The sequence below is a fragment of the Panthera leo genome, chromosome C1 (genome assembly GCF_018350215.1).
Source record: "Panthera leo isolate Ple1 chromosome C1, P.leo_Ple1_pat1.1, whole genome shotgun sequence".
NCBI lineage: Eukaryota > Metazoa > Chordata > Mammalia > Carnivora > Felidae > Panthera > Panthera leo.
In genome coordinates this window covers 173,142,428-173,160,283 of record NC_056686.1, presented here as the reverse complement: position 1 = coordinate 173,160,283, position 17,856 = coordinate 173,142,428, and the positions used below count along the sequence as shown (strand labels likewise).

Genomic DNA, 17,856 nt, shown 5'->3' with positions numbered 1-17,856 from the left:
ATATATATTGTGTGTATATATATATATATATACACACACACACAATATATATATATGGAGAGAGAGAGCAGGAATGGCAATTGAATAAAATGCCTTCACTCTGAAACCCATCTCATCTTATTAAATAGAAAGTGTAGATTGTCAGTAATTTATATTGAGTTTTTAAATTGTGAATATTAATAAATAAACTAATTCAATTTATAATTTCTTTTGGTTTCAATATGAGGTTTTTCCCTAATGTGTGTTTCACTTTAACACCTAGCACCATTAAGTTGACAGTAAAATTGGGATTATGGTCATATGTATGTTAGTTGTTATTAGTCAGAATAGAAAAGTAGTAATAAAATTTAGTAAGTTAAGATCTTAGACCTAGGATTGGTGGTGTTTATCTGCACATTTAACATGTCCAAGGGGAGCCTGGGTGGCGCAGTCGGTTAAGCGTCCGACTTCAGCCAGGTCAGAATCTCGCGGTCTGTGAGTTCGAGCCCCGCGTCAGGCTCTGGGCTGATGGCTCGGAGCCTGGAGCCTGTTTCCGATTCTGTGTCTCCCTCTCTCTCTGCCCCTCCCCCGTGCATGCTCTGTCTCTCTCTGTCCCAAAAATAAATAAAAAACGTTGAAAAAAAAAAAAAGTTTAACATGTGCAAGTTACCATTTCCATCATCTTCTCTCATATCGTGGCCTTTGCCATTTTCTCCTCTCTGCTCTTGGCATAGTCTAGTTATGGTCTCCTCCCATGATAAAATGGACAACTATCCTTCATCTTCGCTTATGTTACTGAGCCACCAAGTAGCTATTTCCTGATTTCAATTTCTTAGAAAGATTCTAGTGACACGGCTTCTTTACTTGACTCAACTTTATTACAGCTCTTCCAGTAGAATGCAGTAACACAGTTCGTAGACAATGTGAATTATTTAATCAACATTGCATACCTCAAAAATATTCCTTACAACAGAGATTGTGGATTTGGGGGACAGGGTCAATGGATTTGGCACCACCCCCCACACCCATCCCTATCTAAATATTCAATTTAGAAATGCTCCTCTGGCTTTAAAACCAAACCCGGCCACACCCTGCACACGTCCCGATTTAAGGATCTAGCTCCCTAGGGGTTAGATTCCTGTCTTTTCTTTCCCCAGCGAATCGCTCAGATTATGCAGATAGTGAGCACTCTGGAAATGGTGGAATATTGTTGAACAAAATAATTACTCTGGGGTTTCTGATAAAGATGATGAATCATCACAGGAAAATTTGAGCACGCAGAGCCCACACAGTAACCCGCTCGTGCGACTGTCCTAACACACATAATTTACCAGCCCTGCCTGCAAGGAACCAGCAAAAGGAACACGAGAGATTTGACAGCTGTGTCTTTAGCCGCCACCTTAACGTTGGGCAGGTCGGGGTATTAGAAACGCTTCCCAGCCAGGAACGTGGCTCCAGGAACGAGCGGAGGCGGCTCTGAGCTGCGGAATCCACTCTCCACCCCTTGCCCTTTGGTTGCCAGCTATAGCTTGGCCGCAAGGCACTCTGGGACATCAGGAAGCTCAACCTTTATCACCAAGGCAACCGGCCGGCACGCGGTTGTCATGGAAACCGGCGGGCACTCGGAGAGTCTCGTAGAGAAGCTGCCTTCGCCCTCACCCAAGCAAGATGCTTCGCCGAGGCTGTAAAGCCTCTGAAAGGCGAAGACACTTGAGCAACCACCTCAGCTGGCAACAGGACTTGGCGCTGAGCGGCAGCATCTACCTCCTACGAGAGATGGGCCCCACCGGCTTCCTGCTGAGGGAGGAGCCGGAAAACAGGGATTTCCGAGTAATTACCACCCCCAACTTGCCTCCACTCCCGCCCGGCCCACCCACCCGGTCCTCCTGGGCCTTCCTTATTTCTAAGCCACCTTCACAATCCCTGCGGATTCTCGCTGCCACACCCACCCCACCCGCGCGAGATCCAGACTCTAAAGATGTGCAAATTGCAGAGGGAAGTCGTGTTTTCATAGAAAAGTTTAATTTTGGGAAGTCAGGACTCCAAAATGGCATCCAACTCCTGTAAGATGATGGCACCTGCTTGATGTTTAGGCTTGAAAATGTGAGACGTTTTACTTGAATACATGCTTTGCATTGCGTGCGTTCTTGGATCCGTTGTTGGCAGTCACGAGCCCTGTAACTAAAACGAAATGAAAATCCTACGACCTATTTCATACTGTAAATACTAAATAAATAAAATCTGTTTTTCTTTACTCTTTAGTCACTCTAAACCTCCAAGAAGATCCTTTTAAAGTATCGTTTAGGTGGCGATGCCTTGGGAAGGTCTTAATAAAAACCTGAAAAAAAGATATTTTATATTTGCATATCCCACTCTTGCCACTCAAAAATCAGCCACCATCCCACCTCCCGGGTGTTGATTTGGAAAATTTTAATGTAGTGTCCTGCATTCTAAGTACTGAATACAAATTACTAGCCTGTGCTTATTTAAGACATCTTTTTTTTTTTACTTTGTCCCTTAGAACACTTAGTTAAAAAATTATTTTAGCCAATATAAACTTGGTGAATAAAATTAGTCTTCTCAAGTCAAATTATATACCAATTAAGTGTACAAAACAAACAAAAGATCCAAAATAAGCTAATTTACAAAAAGTCTTTAGCTCCACTGCAAGGCAGAATGAACTTTCATTAAGAAATGTATCGATACAGAGATATTTTTTAGCTTTTAAAATTAGATTTCTTTTCACTTGCCTGAGTGTAGGTCACTGAAGAAGTCTTAAGTGATAATACAAGTTGTTGAGCAAGACAATATGACAGTGAAAAATCAGCCTGGAGACTGGTGTCAAGCGTTAAGATGTCTCCATAGACTATATTCAACATTTGAAGTCACCTAAACTAAATTACTTCTTGAAATCTCTTTTAATCCTATCGTCCATTAAATTATTTTTATTCTAACTCTAAAAATTAACTGGAGGGTTTTTTTTTTTTAAGTATGCATTTTTCTTTTAAAGGTTTTCTTAGGAAATCCTCATGTTTGTAACTGTTCCACATTTCTGAAAGGAGGGGAACTTTGTAAGCATATATGCTGGTAAGTAACTCTGTAATCCAGATCTGCCACAAAGGAACATCTTGGTATATTGCCTTTTTCATGATTTGAGTACTTAAGGTAATAGAAATTTGTTGTTGGGAGATATAAGGGTAAAATGGCTGTAGTTTTTCAGTATATTTTGGGGTATTTTATTTCATTCTGAAAATTAAATAAAGTTTAACTTGAGAAACATACTACCCACCTCTGCAAGTTTTAAAAGTTCATGTTTATAATTTAAAAAATCACTTTTTAAATTCTTACTGTCTAAGAATCTTATGTACAAATGTGAAATCTAACTATAAAACAGAAAAAGAAAAACCTCCCTGATTCACATCAATAACAATAATTATGTTCTCACTATAGGATTTCTATTTGCTGTCAGTTAAAAATAAATTCCCGAATACATTTTTATTTTTATTCTTTCTACTGGGTGCATTGTTTGTTTTCTTTGTAAATGTAGTACAACAAACAAATCATTTAATAACAAAAAATTCGTTATGTTTTTTAAATTTTTATTATTTTTATTATTTTCTTCAATTTCTTTAATGTTTATTTATTTTTGAGAGAGAGAGACAGAGTGCAAGCCGGGGAGGTACAGCGCGAGGAGATGCAGAATCTGAACGCTCTGGCTCTGAGCTGTCAGCATAGAGCCAGACACGGGGCTCAAACCCACAAACTGTTAGATCATGACCTGAGCCAAAGTCGGCCACTCAACCGACTGAGTCACCCAAGTGCCCCTCATTATTTTTTTAATTATGATATTTTCTAATGTATTATTTTTATTTTCAATAAGCATTTTACTATGAATCTTTTAAGATAGTAATAGAACTACACTGAGAATTACTTCTGTTGAATCTGAAAGTTTTCCTCTAGTGACAGAACCTACTTACAGGGAAATCCCAAAAATGAAAATTTTTAAAAAAATTGTTTTAATTTAGTGTTTGGAGTTAGTCTGGAATTCTTTCCCTTCTTTCCATTTTTTCATTCTTTCAACTCATTTTGTTTTACCTATCTGTATTTATATGAACAAATCATGAATTATATTATTATAGAATATTTGTGACTGAAATTGGAGGGTAAAACAAATCTAACAAAAAATTGAGAGAAGAATATGTATCTCACACTTTGAATGCTTTTCTTTATAAGTTAAAAAAAAAAAGTATATACCTTCATTTCCAAAGCTTGTATTACCGAGTTTTTGTTGTTTTGTTTTGATCAGTTTTTATTGAGCATTGCTAACACAATTTACTCTAGTTAGCATAGAAGATATAAAATATGGTCCTTTAAAAACTTGCAGTTTGGTTTTATTATTAAAAATAATAAATTATGTTTATTAAAATAGTTTTTTTTCATTTTTGTAATGCCAGCTTCCTCAGGGCAAGGGCCTTCTGTTCTGATTTCTATATAATGTTACTTGTTTTTTACAATATATTAACCAAACTAAATGGAAATATAATTCAAGTATTTAATATACTAAAGTATATTTAATATATTTAAGTAAGAATTTTTTATGTATTTCTCAGCTTTTAAAAAGGTCTCATTTCATTTCAATTGGCGATATTTGAAGTATTTTTTCTGTCATACATTCAAGTGGTATATGTAAGAAAACAGTATTGGTACTCTCCAGAAAATTACTCCATTTTCAGGACTAAGAAACTTCTAGGAAAGTTTAAAAGAATTACAATGAATATCTCATTCCTTTACTAACCTGTCTCTGTGAATAAATGTATGTTATAAAGAAATACATGGACTCTTTCTGGCAAATCTCTTTATTATAAATGTCTTTTATTTTCATTTATAATACTTTTTTCACATATGCTTACTTTAAAACATTTATTTAACTACTGTTTTTGTATGAATTTTTTATTTTGATTTCAGTACAGTTAACATTTAACTACTTATTATTATAACAGAAAACTGATGAGAGTGTTAAGTATATTTATAACACCATCAGCAATATAAATTCTATAATGCTACTCCTAATATTAAAATATATCATTTTAGGTTATATCATAAATAAATATTTCTTTTGGTTTTCCACCTGTGAATACTAGGGTCTTGTTGAAAAAATTCAAACTTCCAAGGAATCATGAATGTAAGTTGCATTTCTTCTTTTATTATTTTGAAGTTAACATATTTAATAATTTTTTGTTTAGACATATTCTAAATTTAAACAATTATTTTCCTAGACAATCTGACAACTATCTGTAGCTCAGTTTGTTGCATTTAAGACACTTGGGACATTTTTCTTCCTTAATAAAAAAATGTAACTTTATATGTCATTTCGAATTCAGGGGCACTTAATAAAAAAAGGGATGAAACAATGGCTAGTTATTCTGAAGGCAAAATTTCCTTCATGTGTGCTAAGCAAAGATTCACAGTGGTTTCTAGGCATAAAATTATTTTAATTATAAAAAAAATCAGAAATGTAATTTTTTAGATCACAGTAATAGTTGACATGGAACATAATTTCATTCAAAAATATCTACTAACTGAAATTTGTATGTAAAAAATATAAATACATGTTTTTAAGAGTAAAATAGTTTTTATGACAGTACTTAAATTGAGTTTAGAGTCAAGCATATAGGTATGTAACTTTAAGTTCTAGAGTCCTCAAAATTAAAAGAGAAAGAAAATTAATTTTGTTATAGGTCATTTGGATTTATAGATTTTATAAAAAAGATATTGTCATTATGGTAATCACAGTAAACATTTAAAAGTTGTACTAGATAATAAATTAATATTAGTGTTTCACAGACACTTTTTTTTGTACTCTTCTCTCATTTTACACATTTCTCTTATCAACAGAGCACTATTTTCAGTTGCTTTCGGGGCAGCTCAGATTTGGAGGTCCCACAGGCATTTTAAATACCAAAATCCCCCCCCTCCTCCATTTGTGCTCCCCTCTTGTATCCCCTACCTCATATATTGGCTTTCCTTTTTCTTTAGTCTCCAAAACTAGAAACCATGGGATTCTCCTTGATTTTTCCTCTCCCAACTTCCTCTCTCCTGTCTAAGGAGTCATTTCATAAATCCCGTTCATGTTACATCCTACCTCCTTCTCAACGCTGTTTTCATCTCTCCATTCTCATTCTCACCTTTGTCCAACCTTCATCGGCCCTTCATAGTGTTCTAGAGCCTGTTTCTTTTCGGTACCTGCACTTGGTTTCTTCCTTCTCCACATTGTAGACAAAAGGTTCTTTCTGGAATGTCACTTAGTTCTCTACTTCATCCTCTCTTCCAATCCTTCATACACAATGATTGGGTTGTTTGATATTGCATACACTGTTTATTTCTCTATTTCTTCATTTTATCCACCTGAAGTTAAGTGCTCACGTCCTCTCCAAATCTTACTTGTTCTCTACACTGTTTTACATACCATTTTCACAAGCTTCCATACTAGTGCTGTCCAATAGAAATATAATGCAAACCACATATGTAATTTTCTAGTAGCCATATTACAAAGAGTAAAAAGAAACAGGGAAAGTTAATTTTAATAATATATTTTAATTTAATCTAATACATTAAAATATTACCATATCAACATGTAATCAATATAAAAATATGCAATATTTTTGATACTGTCTTCAAAGTCTTAGTATTTTATACTTACAGAGAATCTCATCTAGACACTATATTTTCAATGGAAATATTTGATCTGCATTTAGATTTTATAAAATACTCAGTTGAAAAATAGATTCATGTAATACCTAAATTGTTACATATACGTACTTACAAATTTTTCAGTAACTATATATTATGAGTTTTCAATTTCAATTTAAGTGAAACAAAATTAGAAATTTAGTTTTTTAGTCACATGAACCATATTTCAAGTGCTTAGTAGTCACATGTGGCTAATGGCTACTCTTATTACAGTGAAGCTCTATACAACCAAATTCAACAAACATCTGTTGTACTATGTATTAGCCAGGATCCTCTGTTAGATACTTCTTTATGAATTGAAAAATGAATACTAACATTTGTGGAGTTTTTCATTTCCAAAAGTAGCAATTTCATATGGATCAACCTAATAGTTAATATTCTGTTATCCTTTTTATTTCTTAAAGGCAGAAACTATGTCTTGTTCTTTTTATAAATATCAGCCTATGGTTGGGAATTTTTAAAAATGTTTTTTAATGTTTAATCCTAAATGTTAATTTTGAAAAATATATACTTCCTACAAAAATAAAAGATCTTTCATATCTCTATATTTAAAAGAAGTTTTGGTCAACATTGAGAGAATCCTATTTGCACAAATATTCAAAAAAGTAGAAGTCTTAATCATCTTAAAATTTATCATGTAAATGAAAGCTAGAATGGGGGTGCCTGGCTGGCTTAGTCCGTTGAGTAACCCACTTTGCCTCAGGTCATGCTCTCACGGTCCATTGGTTCAAGCTCTGTGTAGGGCTCTGTGCTGACAGCTCAGAGCCTGGAGCCTCCTTTGGATTCTTTGCCTCTCTCTCTTTCTCTGCCCCTCCCCTGCTTGCGCTCTCTCTCTCTCTCTCTCTCTCTCTCTCTCTCAGAAATAAATAAACATAAGAAAAAATTTTTTAATGAAAGCTGGAACAAACATAGATTATTTAAATTAATTTAAAGAAAGCTATAAATGATTATTCATTTGGACTATGTGAGTGTTTTGAATATCATTCCTAGATTCTTCTAAAACAAATCAGGAAACAAATATTTGTGCTCTAGTGTTGCATATCAAAAACAATTGACTTTTATTTTTGAACATTTACAAAGATGATTACAAAGGAATTTTATTGTAAAGATATCAGTTTTTGAACATGGAGCATTATTTTTCCCATCACCCAATAAATGTTTTCCAGCAAAACCTACATTTATCACCTAATAGTTTCTTCTAAAGACAATGTCTATTTTTTTTATAGTTTACTTTTTAATAGAGAGCTGAGGGACAAAATAGCTAAGAGTCAAAAACGTATCCTTCTCTTTGTTTTATAAACGTTGGCATCAGAGAAACTTTTAGTTTATCCAATTCCCCTCTCTTCTTTTATAAGGGAGATTCTAAAAGTTCCAATGCTAGCAGTAGTCAAAACCCAAAGTATAAACTAGATTTTTTTCCCTCTTCTCCTCCATTTTCTCTTTTTCTTTTTGTCTAGTAAATGCCATCCATTCCTTTTTTTAATTAAATATTTACAAATAAATTAAGAACCATGTTGAAGAAAAAAATTTTTAAATTCCCACTACAAAGATACAATAAACTTTTTTGCTCCCATTTTCATTTATTACTTTATATTTATGTATGTCTAATAGTGCATGGGAATTTTGTCCTCTGCTTTTATCACACATTGCTACTTTATACCCATTTTCAATGCTGTGTAATCTCTGTAATTAAAGTCATCAGGGGCTAAATATGGTATATCATAATTTAGTTAACATTATTCTATTGTTAGGCATTTAATTTATTTCTAACTGTTTGTCATATTCTTTGTACATGAAGCTTTCTCTTCTTTCAATCATTTGTTTAGCCTAATGTCTCATTAATCAGATTTTGGAGTAAAAGTATTAACATTTTTATGTCTGCCAACCAGATGTATTGCCAAATTGGTCTTAAAATACTTTTGCTGATTTGCAATTTCAGCTACCTGTCAATTTTCTGCTAGGTTTGGTTTGAGATTCGTGTTTTAGGTACATATTATTACTTAAGCACATAATGAAAGACATGAACAGAATACTTAAGTCCCCAAAGAAAATAATTTAAAAATATGAAGAAATATTTTCAAATGTTAATAATATTTCTATAGTGTAGGGGAAAAAAAGGCTGTCCTACAGAACACAAAAAAATGCCAGCTACAAGGTTCATTGTAATCTGTTCGTTCCTGGCAAATTAAATAAATTTCCATTCTTCCATACATCTAACATACCCTTAGAAGGTCTAAAGTATCTTCATATAACTTTTTTAAATGCAAAAAGAAATGACATAAGGCAAACAAACATAACATTTCATTGATTTACTATTGCTTATTCAATAGGTTTTATTCTGTGTCTGTGTGTCATTCTTATTTTAACTAATTTTCTTTTATGTTAATGAAGTTGAACATCTTCCATTGCCCTCTGATAAGATTAGCTGTCTTGCTCTTCTCTATAAAAGAATATTCTTTCATAGTCTCATACATTAATTTTTTTAATTAATTTCAGAAGAGTTTGTTTCTGCCTTTCATTTTCCAATTCATGTTATACCACATGAGACATTTATGGCCAGCTCCTCTTATGAACTTTTATGTTTCAATAATTCTGCTGCCCTAGGAAATCTTTATTCCCAAAAGCACAGTTTTTGTTCTTCATTTTCCTCCCTGTCTTTTTTAGAGAGCAGATGTTGCTCTGTCTCTGTGACAAATAGCTCTCATCCTCCAAAGTAATGGTTAATTAAATTATGTTACCCTCTTACATTCCACCTGCCACCCCACCTCACGCAAGGAACGGAGATTTCTATATTGTTCTATGATGTTTTCAGTATTCTTAGTGTTTAATTTGGAAGTCTTTCCAGAAAAAATGAAGGTTTTATTATCTTGCAAGTATTTTAAAATTTATTAAATAATGTATTAAATGTATTAAAGAATGTATAAAATGAATAGAATTCAAGAGGACCAATAACAGATGGCATTTAAATTATGGCATGTTAAGGAGAGAGAAAAGGAAAGGAGCCTGGGATGGAGAAAGGAATAAAGAATCTAGGATTCCCTGATCAAAACTAAATGTATTAGAAACGATTTCTTATAAGGACAGTAGGATGGAGAAAATTCATAATTCAAAGAATGCACATCCCAAGATTATAAGCAACATAGTTCCAAATAGATTATTCAGAAGGATACTAACCAAATCTGTGAAAGATGTGGCTACCAAGACACTCTTGTAGAAACTGAAAACCAAGACAGGAGAGTAGTTACAATTGAGTCTTGCTCTCCTGTTATCTATTCATTCATTATTCATCTAACAAAGACTAATTTCACTAACTACTCAAATATCCGTTTCCTCTTTATGTATTTGTGTCCATTTCTTTTGGTGGTATGTTGATAAAATATTATTTATGGACAAATTGAACAGATTAAAATCTAAGACATGATTATAACACCAATCCAAGAATGAACACTGTCACATAATTAATGCAAAACCTTTACAATGCAACATTTGCACTGACTCTTTTCAGTTATAAGAAAAAAATATAATTTCCATTCATTTACTTTTATGTTTATTTATTTTTTAGGGAGAGAGAACAAGTCAGGGAGGGGCAGAGAGAGAGGGAGACACAGAATCTGAAGCAGCCTCCAGGCTCTGAGCTATCAGCACAGAACCTGGCATGGGGCTCAAACCCATGAACTGTGAGGTCATGACCTGATTTGAAGTCAGATGCTTAACCAACTGAGCCACCCAGCACCTCCCATTCTTTTTATCAATGACTCTTACTTGACCTTTTGGTTCTGAAAAAAAATACAAGAAGTGGTAAATCTCAGTGTAACAATTCAATCAAAACTGTCTTTCTGATATTTGAAAGAAAATTCTAACTTTCAGCATAAGTTATTTACATTTCTGTATCTCTAATTTTGCCACTGAATTTTAATACTTTGGAATTTTTCATAGGTGCTTTGCAGTTAGGTCTTGTGGAAAGAGAAATCAGTGACTTGCTTCGAGGGATACATCGAGTTCAAACTCCACAACAAGGAACAAATGATGAAACTGTGCATATTGAAGAAGATGGGTACATTAAACAGAAGGAAATTGGTTCAGATGATATCTGCTCTATTTGTCAAGAAGTACTTTTAGAGAAAAAACTTCCTGTCACATTTTGCAGGTGACATGTTTTTTCTTTATCTTTGTTATTGAAGTACAATTAAAATACATTATATTAGTTTCAGGTATACAGTATAATGATTCAGCAGTTCTGAGGAATATTTAGTACTCATCAAGATAAGTGTACTCTTAATCTGCGTTATCTATTTCACCCATTCCCCTACTCACCTTCCCTCCGACAACCACCAGTATCTTTTCTGTATTTAAGAGTCTGGTATTTTGCTGATCTTTTTATTGTTGTTGTTCATTTGTTTTGTTTCTTAAATTTCACATATGAGTGAAATCATATGGTATTTGTCTTTCTTTGGCTGATTTATTTCACTTAGGATTATACCATCTAGGTTAATCCATGTTGTTGCAAATGACAAGGTCTTATTCTTTTCTGTGGTTGAGTAATATTCCATTCTGTGTGTGTATGACACCTTCTTTATCCATTCATTTGTTGATGGACACTTGGGTTGCTTTCACATCTTGGCTATTGTAAATATGCTGCAATAAGCATAGGGGTACATATATCTTTTGAATCCATGTTTTTGTTTTCCTTCAGCAAATTACCTTTAGTGAAATTACTAAATCATGGTAATTCTATTTTTAATTTTTTGAAGAACCACGATACTGCTTTCCACAGTGGTTGCACCAGTTTGCATTTCCACCAACAGTGCATGAAGGTTCCTTTTTCTCCACATCCTTGCCAACACTTGTTATTTTTTGTGTTTTTTGTGTCAGCCATTCTGACAGGTTTAAGGTGATATCTCTTTGTGGTTTGGATATGCATTTCTCTGACGGTTTGTGATGCTGAGCATCTTTTCACGTGTATATCAACCATCTGTATGTCTGCCTTGGAAAATGTCAGTTCAAATCCTCTGCCCATTTTTTGATCAGATTATTTGGGGGTTTTTGGTGTTGAGTTATATAAGTTCTTTATATATTTTGGATACACCAAAATCAGATATATCACTTGAAAATATCTTCCCCCATTCAGTAGGTTGCCTTTTGGTTTTGTTGATGGTTTCCATTGCTGTGCAAAAGCTTTTAATTTTGATGTAGTCCCAAATAGTTGAATTTTGATTTTGTTTTCCCTGACTGAGGAGACATATCTAGAAACATGATTCTATGGCTGCAGTCAAAGAAATTATTGCCTATATTTTCTATGGGGATTTTTATGGTTTTGGATCTCACTTTTCTTTAATATTTTAGAGTGAGAAAGGGAGAGCATGAGTGGGAGGAGTGGGAGAGAGGAAGAGAGAGAATCCCAAGCAGGCTCCACATTTAGTACAGAGCCAAACACAGGGCTCGATCCCACAACCCTGAGATCATTATCTGAACCAAAATCAAGAATTGGATGCTCAACTGACTGAGCCACCCAGGCACCCCCAGGTCTTACATTTATATCTTTAATCCATTTTGAGCTGATTTTTGTGTGTGGTGTAAGAAAGTGGTCCAATTTTATTCTTTTTGCCTATAGCTATCTAGTTTTCCCAGAACCGTTCATTGAAGAAACTCTCTTCTCCTCATTGTAAATTCTTGCCTTCTTTGTTGTAGATTAATTGACCATACAAGTGTGTGTTAATTTTGGGCCCTCTATTCTGTTCTGTTGATCTGTGTGTCTATTTTTGTGCCAGTATTATACTGTTTTCAATTACTACAACTTTATATATATCTTAAAACTTGGAATTTGAAGTGCCAGCTTTATTTTTCTTTCTCAAGCTGTCTTTGGCTATCTTTGAGGTTCCATACATATTTTAGGATTATTGGTTCTAGTTCTGCCAAAACTGTTGTTTGTCTTCTGATAGAAATTACATTGACTCTGTAGATTGCTTTGGGTAGTGTGGACATTTTCATAGTATTAATTCTTTCAGTCCTAGGGCATGGAATATCTTTCCATTTGTTGTCTCATCTTCAATTTCTTTCATCAATGTTTTATAGTTAGGTTTATTCCTAAGTATTTTGTTCATTTTGATGCAATTATAAATGGGATTTTTTTTCTTTGTTTCTCTTTTTGCTACTTCATTATTAGTATACAGAAATGTAATAGATTTCTGTAAATTGATTTTGTATCCTGTGACCTTACTGAATTCATTTATTAGTTCTAGTGGTTTTTGGTGGTGTTTTAAAGGTTTACTATATATAGTATTCTGTGATTTGCAAATACTGAATGTTTTACTTCTTACTTACTAATTTGGATGCCATTTATTTATTTTAGCCTGGTTGCTGTGGCTAGGACTCTCAGTATTATGTTTAATAAAAACAGTGAGAGCAGACACCCTTATCTTATTATGATCTTAAAGGAAAAGCTCTCAGTACTTCACTGTTGAGTATGATTTTAGTGTGGGTTTTTTATATATAGTCTTTATTATGTTGAGAAATGTTCCCTCTAAACCTACTTTGCTGAGAGTTTTTATCATGAATGGATGTTGTACTTTCTCAATGCTTTTTCTGCATCTATTGAGATGATCATATTGTTTTTGTCCTTTCTCTTACTAATGTATCATGTTGATTGATTTTTGAAATTTTTCTAGGGATAGAGAGAGACAGAGGATGAGCAGGGGAGAGGCAGAGAGAGAGGGAGACACAGAATTCGAAGCAGGCTCCAGGCTCTGAGCTGTCAGCACAGAGCCCGACACGGGGCTCGAACCCACAAACCACAAGATCATGACCCGAGCCAAAGTCAGATGCTTAACCAACTTAGCCACCCAGTTGCCCCTGTTTTATTTATTTTTTAGAGAGAGACAGACAGAGACAGAGACGGAGAATGAGCAGGGGAGGGGCAGAGAGAGGGAGACACAGAATCCAAAACAGGCTGCAGGCTCTGTGCTATCAGCACAGAGCCCAACACAGGGCTCAAACTCGTGAACCGCGAGATCATGACCTGAGTCGAAGTCAGAAGCCTAACTGATTGAGCCACCCAGGCACCCCTCCTTCTTCATTTCTGATTTTATTTATTTGAGTCCTCTCTCATTTTCTCTTAATGAGTCTGATAAAAGGTTTATCAATTTTATTGATTTTTTCAAAGAACCAGCTACTGGTTTCATTGATCTGTTCTATTGTTGGGGGGCGGGAGTTGTCTCTATTTCATTCATTTCTACTTTAATTTTTATTATTTCCTTCCTTCTATTGGCTTTGGGCTATGTTCTTTTTCTAGCTCCTTTAGGTATAAGGTTAGGTTGTTTATTAGAGATCTTTCTTGCTTCTTGAGGTATATCTGTATTGCTATAAATTTCTCTCTTTGATCAGCTTTTGCTGCATCCCAAAGATTTGGACCATTGTGTTTTCTTTTTTAGTTGTCTCCATGTATTTTGATTTCCCCTTATTTTTTTGATTAACCCATTCATTGTTTAGTAGCGTGTTATTTAACCTCCATATATTTGCATTCTGTTTGATTTCTAATTTCATAATGTCATGATCAGAAAATGTGCATGATAAGATTTCATTCTTTTTAAATTTATCGATATTTGTTAGTGACCTAATATGCAATCTATTCTGGAGAATGTTCCATGTGCACTTGAAAAGACTGTGTAGTCTGCTGTTTTGGGATATAATGTTCTGAATATCTGTTAGGTCCATCTGGCCAGTCCTGTCATTCAAAGCTACTCCTTCCTTGTTTATTTTCTGTCTGGCAGATGTATCCATTGATGTAAGTGGGGTGTTAAAGTCCCCTACTATTATTGTATCATTGTCAGTTTATTCCTTTATGCCTGTTAATAGGTCCTTTCTGACTTTAGGTGCTTCCATGTTGAGTGCATAAATATTTACAGTTGCTATATCCTTTTGTTGGATTGTTCCCTTTATCATTATTAATGTCCTTCCTTTGCTCTTGTCACTGTCTTTGTTTTCAAGTCTATTTTGTCCAGTATAAGCATTGCTACTTCAGCTTTCTTTTCACTTTCATTTGCATGGTAAGTGGTTTTCTAGCTCTTCATTTTCAATCTGCATATGTCTTTAGGTCTGAAGTGAGTCTCTTGAAGGTGACATATAGATGAGTCTTTTTTTTTTTTAAATATTTGCTAACATTTATTTTGTAGGAGATAAAAATGGGTCCCAGAAAGGCTAAATGAATAGACCACAATCATACAGGTTGTTAATAAAAGAACTATAACACATAACTCTCTCATTAGCTGTATCTGAGAAAAAGAATAAAGCTAATTTTTCTTTTTTTTCTTAATATGAAATTTATTGTCAAATTGGTTTCCATACAACACCCAGTGCTCATCCCAACGGGTGCCCTCCTCAATGACCATCACCCACTTTCCCCTCCCTCTCACCCTGCCCCTCCCCCCGTCAACCCTCAGTTTGTTCTCAGTTTTTAAGAGTCTCTTATAGTTTGCCTCCTTCCCTCTCTGTAACTTTTTTTTCCCCCTTCCCCTCCCCCATGGTCTTCCGTTAAGTTTCATAGGATCCACATAAGAGTGAAAACATATGGTATCTGTCTTTCTCTGTATGACTTATTTCACTTAGCACAACACTCTCCAGTTCCATCCATGTTGCTACAAAAGGCCATATTTCATTCTTTCTCACTGCCAAGTAGTATCCCATTGTATATGTAAACCACAACTTCTTTATCCATTCATCAGTTGATGGACATTTAGGCTCTTTCCATAATTTGGCTATTGTTGAAAGTGCTGCTATAAACATTGGGGTTCGAGTGCCCCTATGCATCAGCACTCCTGTATCCCTTGGGTAAAATCCTACCAGTACTACTGCTGGGTCATAGGGTAGATCTATTTTTAATTTTGTGAGGAACCTCTACACTGTTTTCCAGAGTTTGCATTCCCACCAACAGTGCAAGAGGGTTTCCGTTTCTCCACATCCTCGCCAGCATCTATAGTCTCCTGATTTGTTCATTTTGGCCACTCTGACTGGTGTGAGGTGATTTCTCAGTGTGGTTTTGATTTGTATTTCCCTGATGAGGAGTGATGTTGAGCATCTTTTCATGTGCCTGTTGGCCATCTGGATGTCTTCTTTAGAGAAATGTCTATTCATGTCTTCTGCCTATTTCTTCACTGGATTATTTGTTTTTCGGGTGTGGAGTTTGGTGAGTACTTTGTACCTTTTGGATACTAGCCGTTTGTCCGATATGTCATTTGCAAATATCTTTTCCCATTCTGTCGGTTCCCTTTTAGTTTTGTTGATTGTTTCCTTTGCAGTGCAGAATCTTTTATCTTCATGAGGTCCCAATAGTTCATTTTTGCTTTAATTCCCTTGCCTTCGGAGATGTGTCAAGTAAGAAATTGCTGCGGCTGAGGTCAGAGAGGTTTTTTCCTTCTTTCTCCTCCAGGGTTTTGATGGTTTCCTGTCTCACATTCAGGTCCTTCATCCATTTTGAGTTTATTTTTGTGAATGGTGTAAGAAAGTGGTCTAGTTTCATCCTTCTGCATGTTGCTGTCCAGTTCTCCCAGCACCATTTGGTAAAGAGACTGTCTTTTTTCCATTGGATATTCTTTCCTGCTTTGTCAAAGATTAGTTGGCCATACTTTCGTGGGTCCAATTCTGGAGTCTCTATTCTATTCCATTGATCTATGTGTCTGTTTTTGTGCCAGTACCATGCTGTCTTGATGATTACAGCTTTGTAGTAAAGGCTAAAGTCTGGCATTGTGATACCTCCCGCTTTGGTCTTCTTCAATATTACTTTGGCTATTTGGAGTCTTTTGTGGTTCCATACAAATTTTAGGATTGCTTGTTCTAGCTTCGCAAAAAAAGAGAACTACAGGCCAATATCCCTGATGAATATGGATGCAAAAAGTCTCAACAAGATACTAGCAAATCGAATTCAACAGCATATAAAAAGAATTATTCACCATGATCAAGTGGGATTCATTCCTGGGATGCAGGGCTGGTTCAACATTTGCAAATCTATCAACGTGATACATCACATTAATAAAAGAAAAGATAAGAACCATATGATCCTGTCAATCGATGCAGAAAAGGCCTTTGACAAAATTCAGCAATGTTTCTTAATAAAAACCCTCAAGAAAGTCGGGATAGAAGGAACATACTTAAAGATCATAAGAGTCATTTATGAAAAGCCCACAGCTAACATCATCCTCAATGAGGAAAAACTGAGAGCTTTTTCCCTGAGATCAGGAAACGACAGGGATGTCCACTCTCACCGCTGTTGTTTAACATAGTGTTGGAAGTTCTAGCATCAGCAATCAGACAACAAAAGGAAATCAAAGGCATCAAAATTGGCAAAGATGAAGTCAAGCTTTCACTTTTTGCAGATGACAAGATATTATACACGGAAAACCCCATAGACTCCACCAAAAGTCTGCTAGAACTGATACATGAATTCAGCAAAGTCACAGGATATAAAATTAATGTACCGAAATCAGTTGCATTCTTATAAACTAATAATGAAGCAACAGAAAGACATAAAGAAACTGATCCCATTCACAATTGCACCAAGAAGCATAAAATACCTAGGAATAAACCTAACCAAAGATGTAAAAGATCTGTATTCTGAAAACTATAGAGAGCTTATGAAAGAAATTGAGGAAGATACAAAGAAATGGAGAAACAGTCCATGCTCATGGATTGGAAGAATAAATACTGTTAAAATGTCAATACTACCCAAAGCAATCTACACATTCAATACAATCCCAATCAAAATTGCACCAGCATTCTTAAAGCGAGATGAGTCATATATATATATATATATACTCACCCTGTGTCCTTTGATTGGAACATTTAATTCATTTATATTTAAAAGTATTTATTGGTATATATGTACTTATTGCCATTTTGTTACTTGTTTTATGGTTGTTTTTGTAGTTCTCTGTTCCTTTCTTCTTTCTTGCTCTCTTCTCTTGTGGTTTGATGGCTTCCTTTTGTGTTGTGCTTGGATTCCTTTCTCTTTATTTTTTCTATATCAATTATAAGGTTGTTTTTATATGGTTGTCATTTTTATGTGTGGTTGCCATTAGGTTCATATATAACATCCTATGAATATAATAGTCTATATACGTTAATGTTGCTTTAGTTTGA

The 17,856-nt window shown here is 34.7% G+C and overlaps 1 protein-coding gene across 2 annotated transcripts in view; it reads left to right on the top strand.

The window, feature by feature from the left end:
- The window catches only part of ZSWIM2 (zinc finger SWIM-type containing 2), a 36,548-nt gene that overhangs the window by 3,108 nt on the left and 15,584 nt on the right, over positions 1-17,856 (top strand). Inside the window, exons 1-4 of one of the 2 annotated variants that reach the window (XM_042949394.1) lie at positions 1,575-1,809; positions 2,990-3,066; positions 5,121-5,161; positions 10,666-10,876. In XM_042949394.1, the coding sequence (XP_042805328.1) occupies positions 1,648-1,809; positions 2,990-3,066; positions 5,121-5,161; positions 10,666-10,876 (491 nt within the window). In that variant the 5' untranslated portion in view covers positions 1,575-1,647. Of the gene's footprint in view, positions 1-1,574; positions 1,810-2,989; positions 3,067-5,120; positions 5,162-10,665; positions 10,877-17,856 lie in introns of those variants that run through there. The other variant, XM_042949395.1, reaches the window with a different exon arrangement.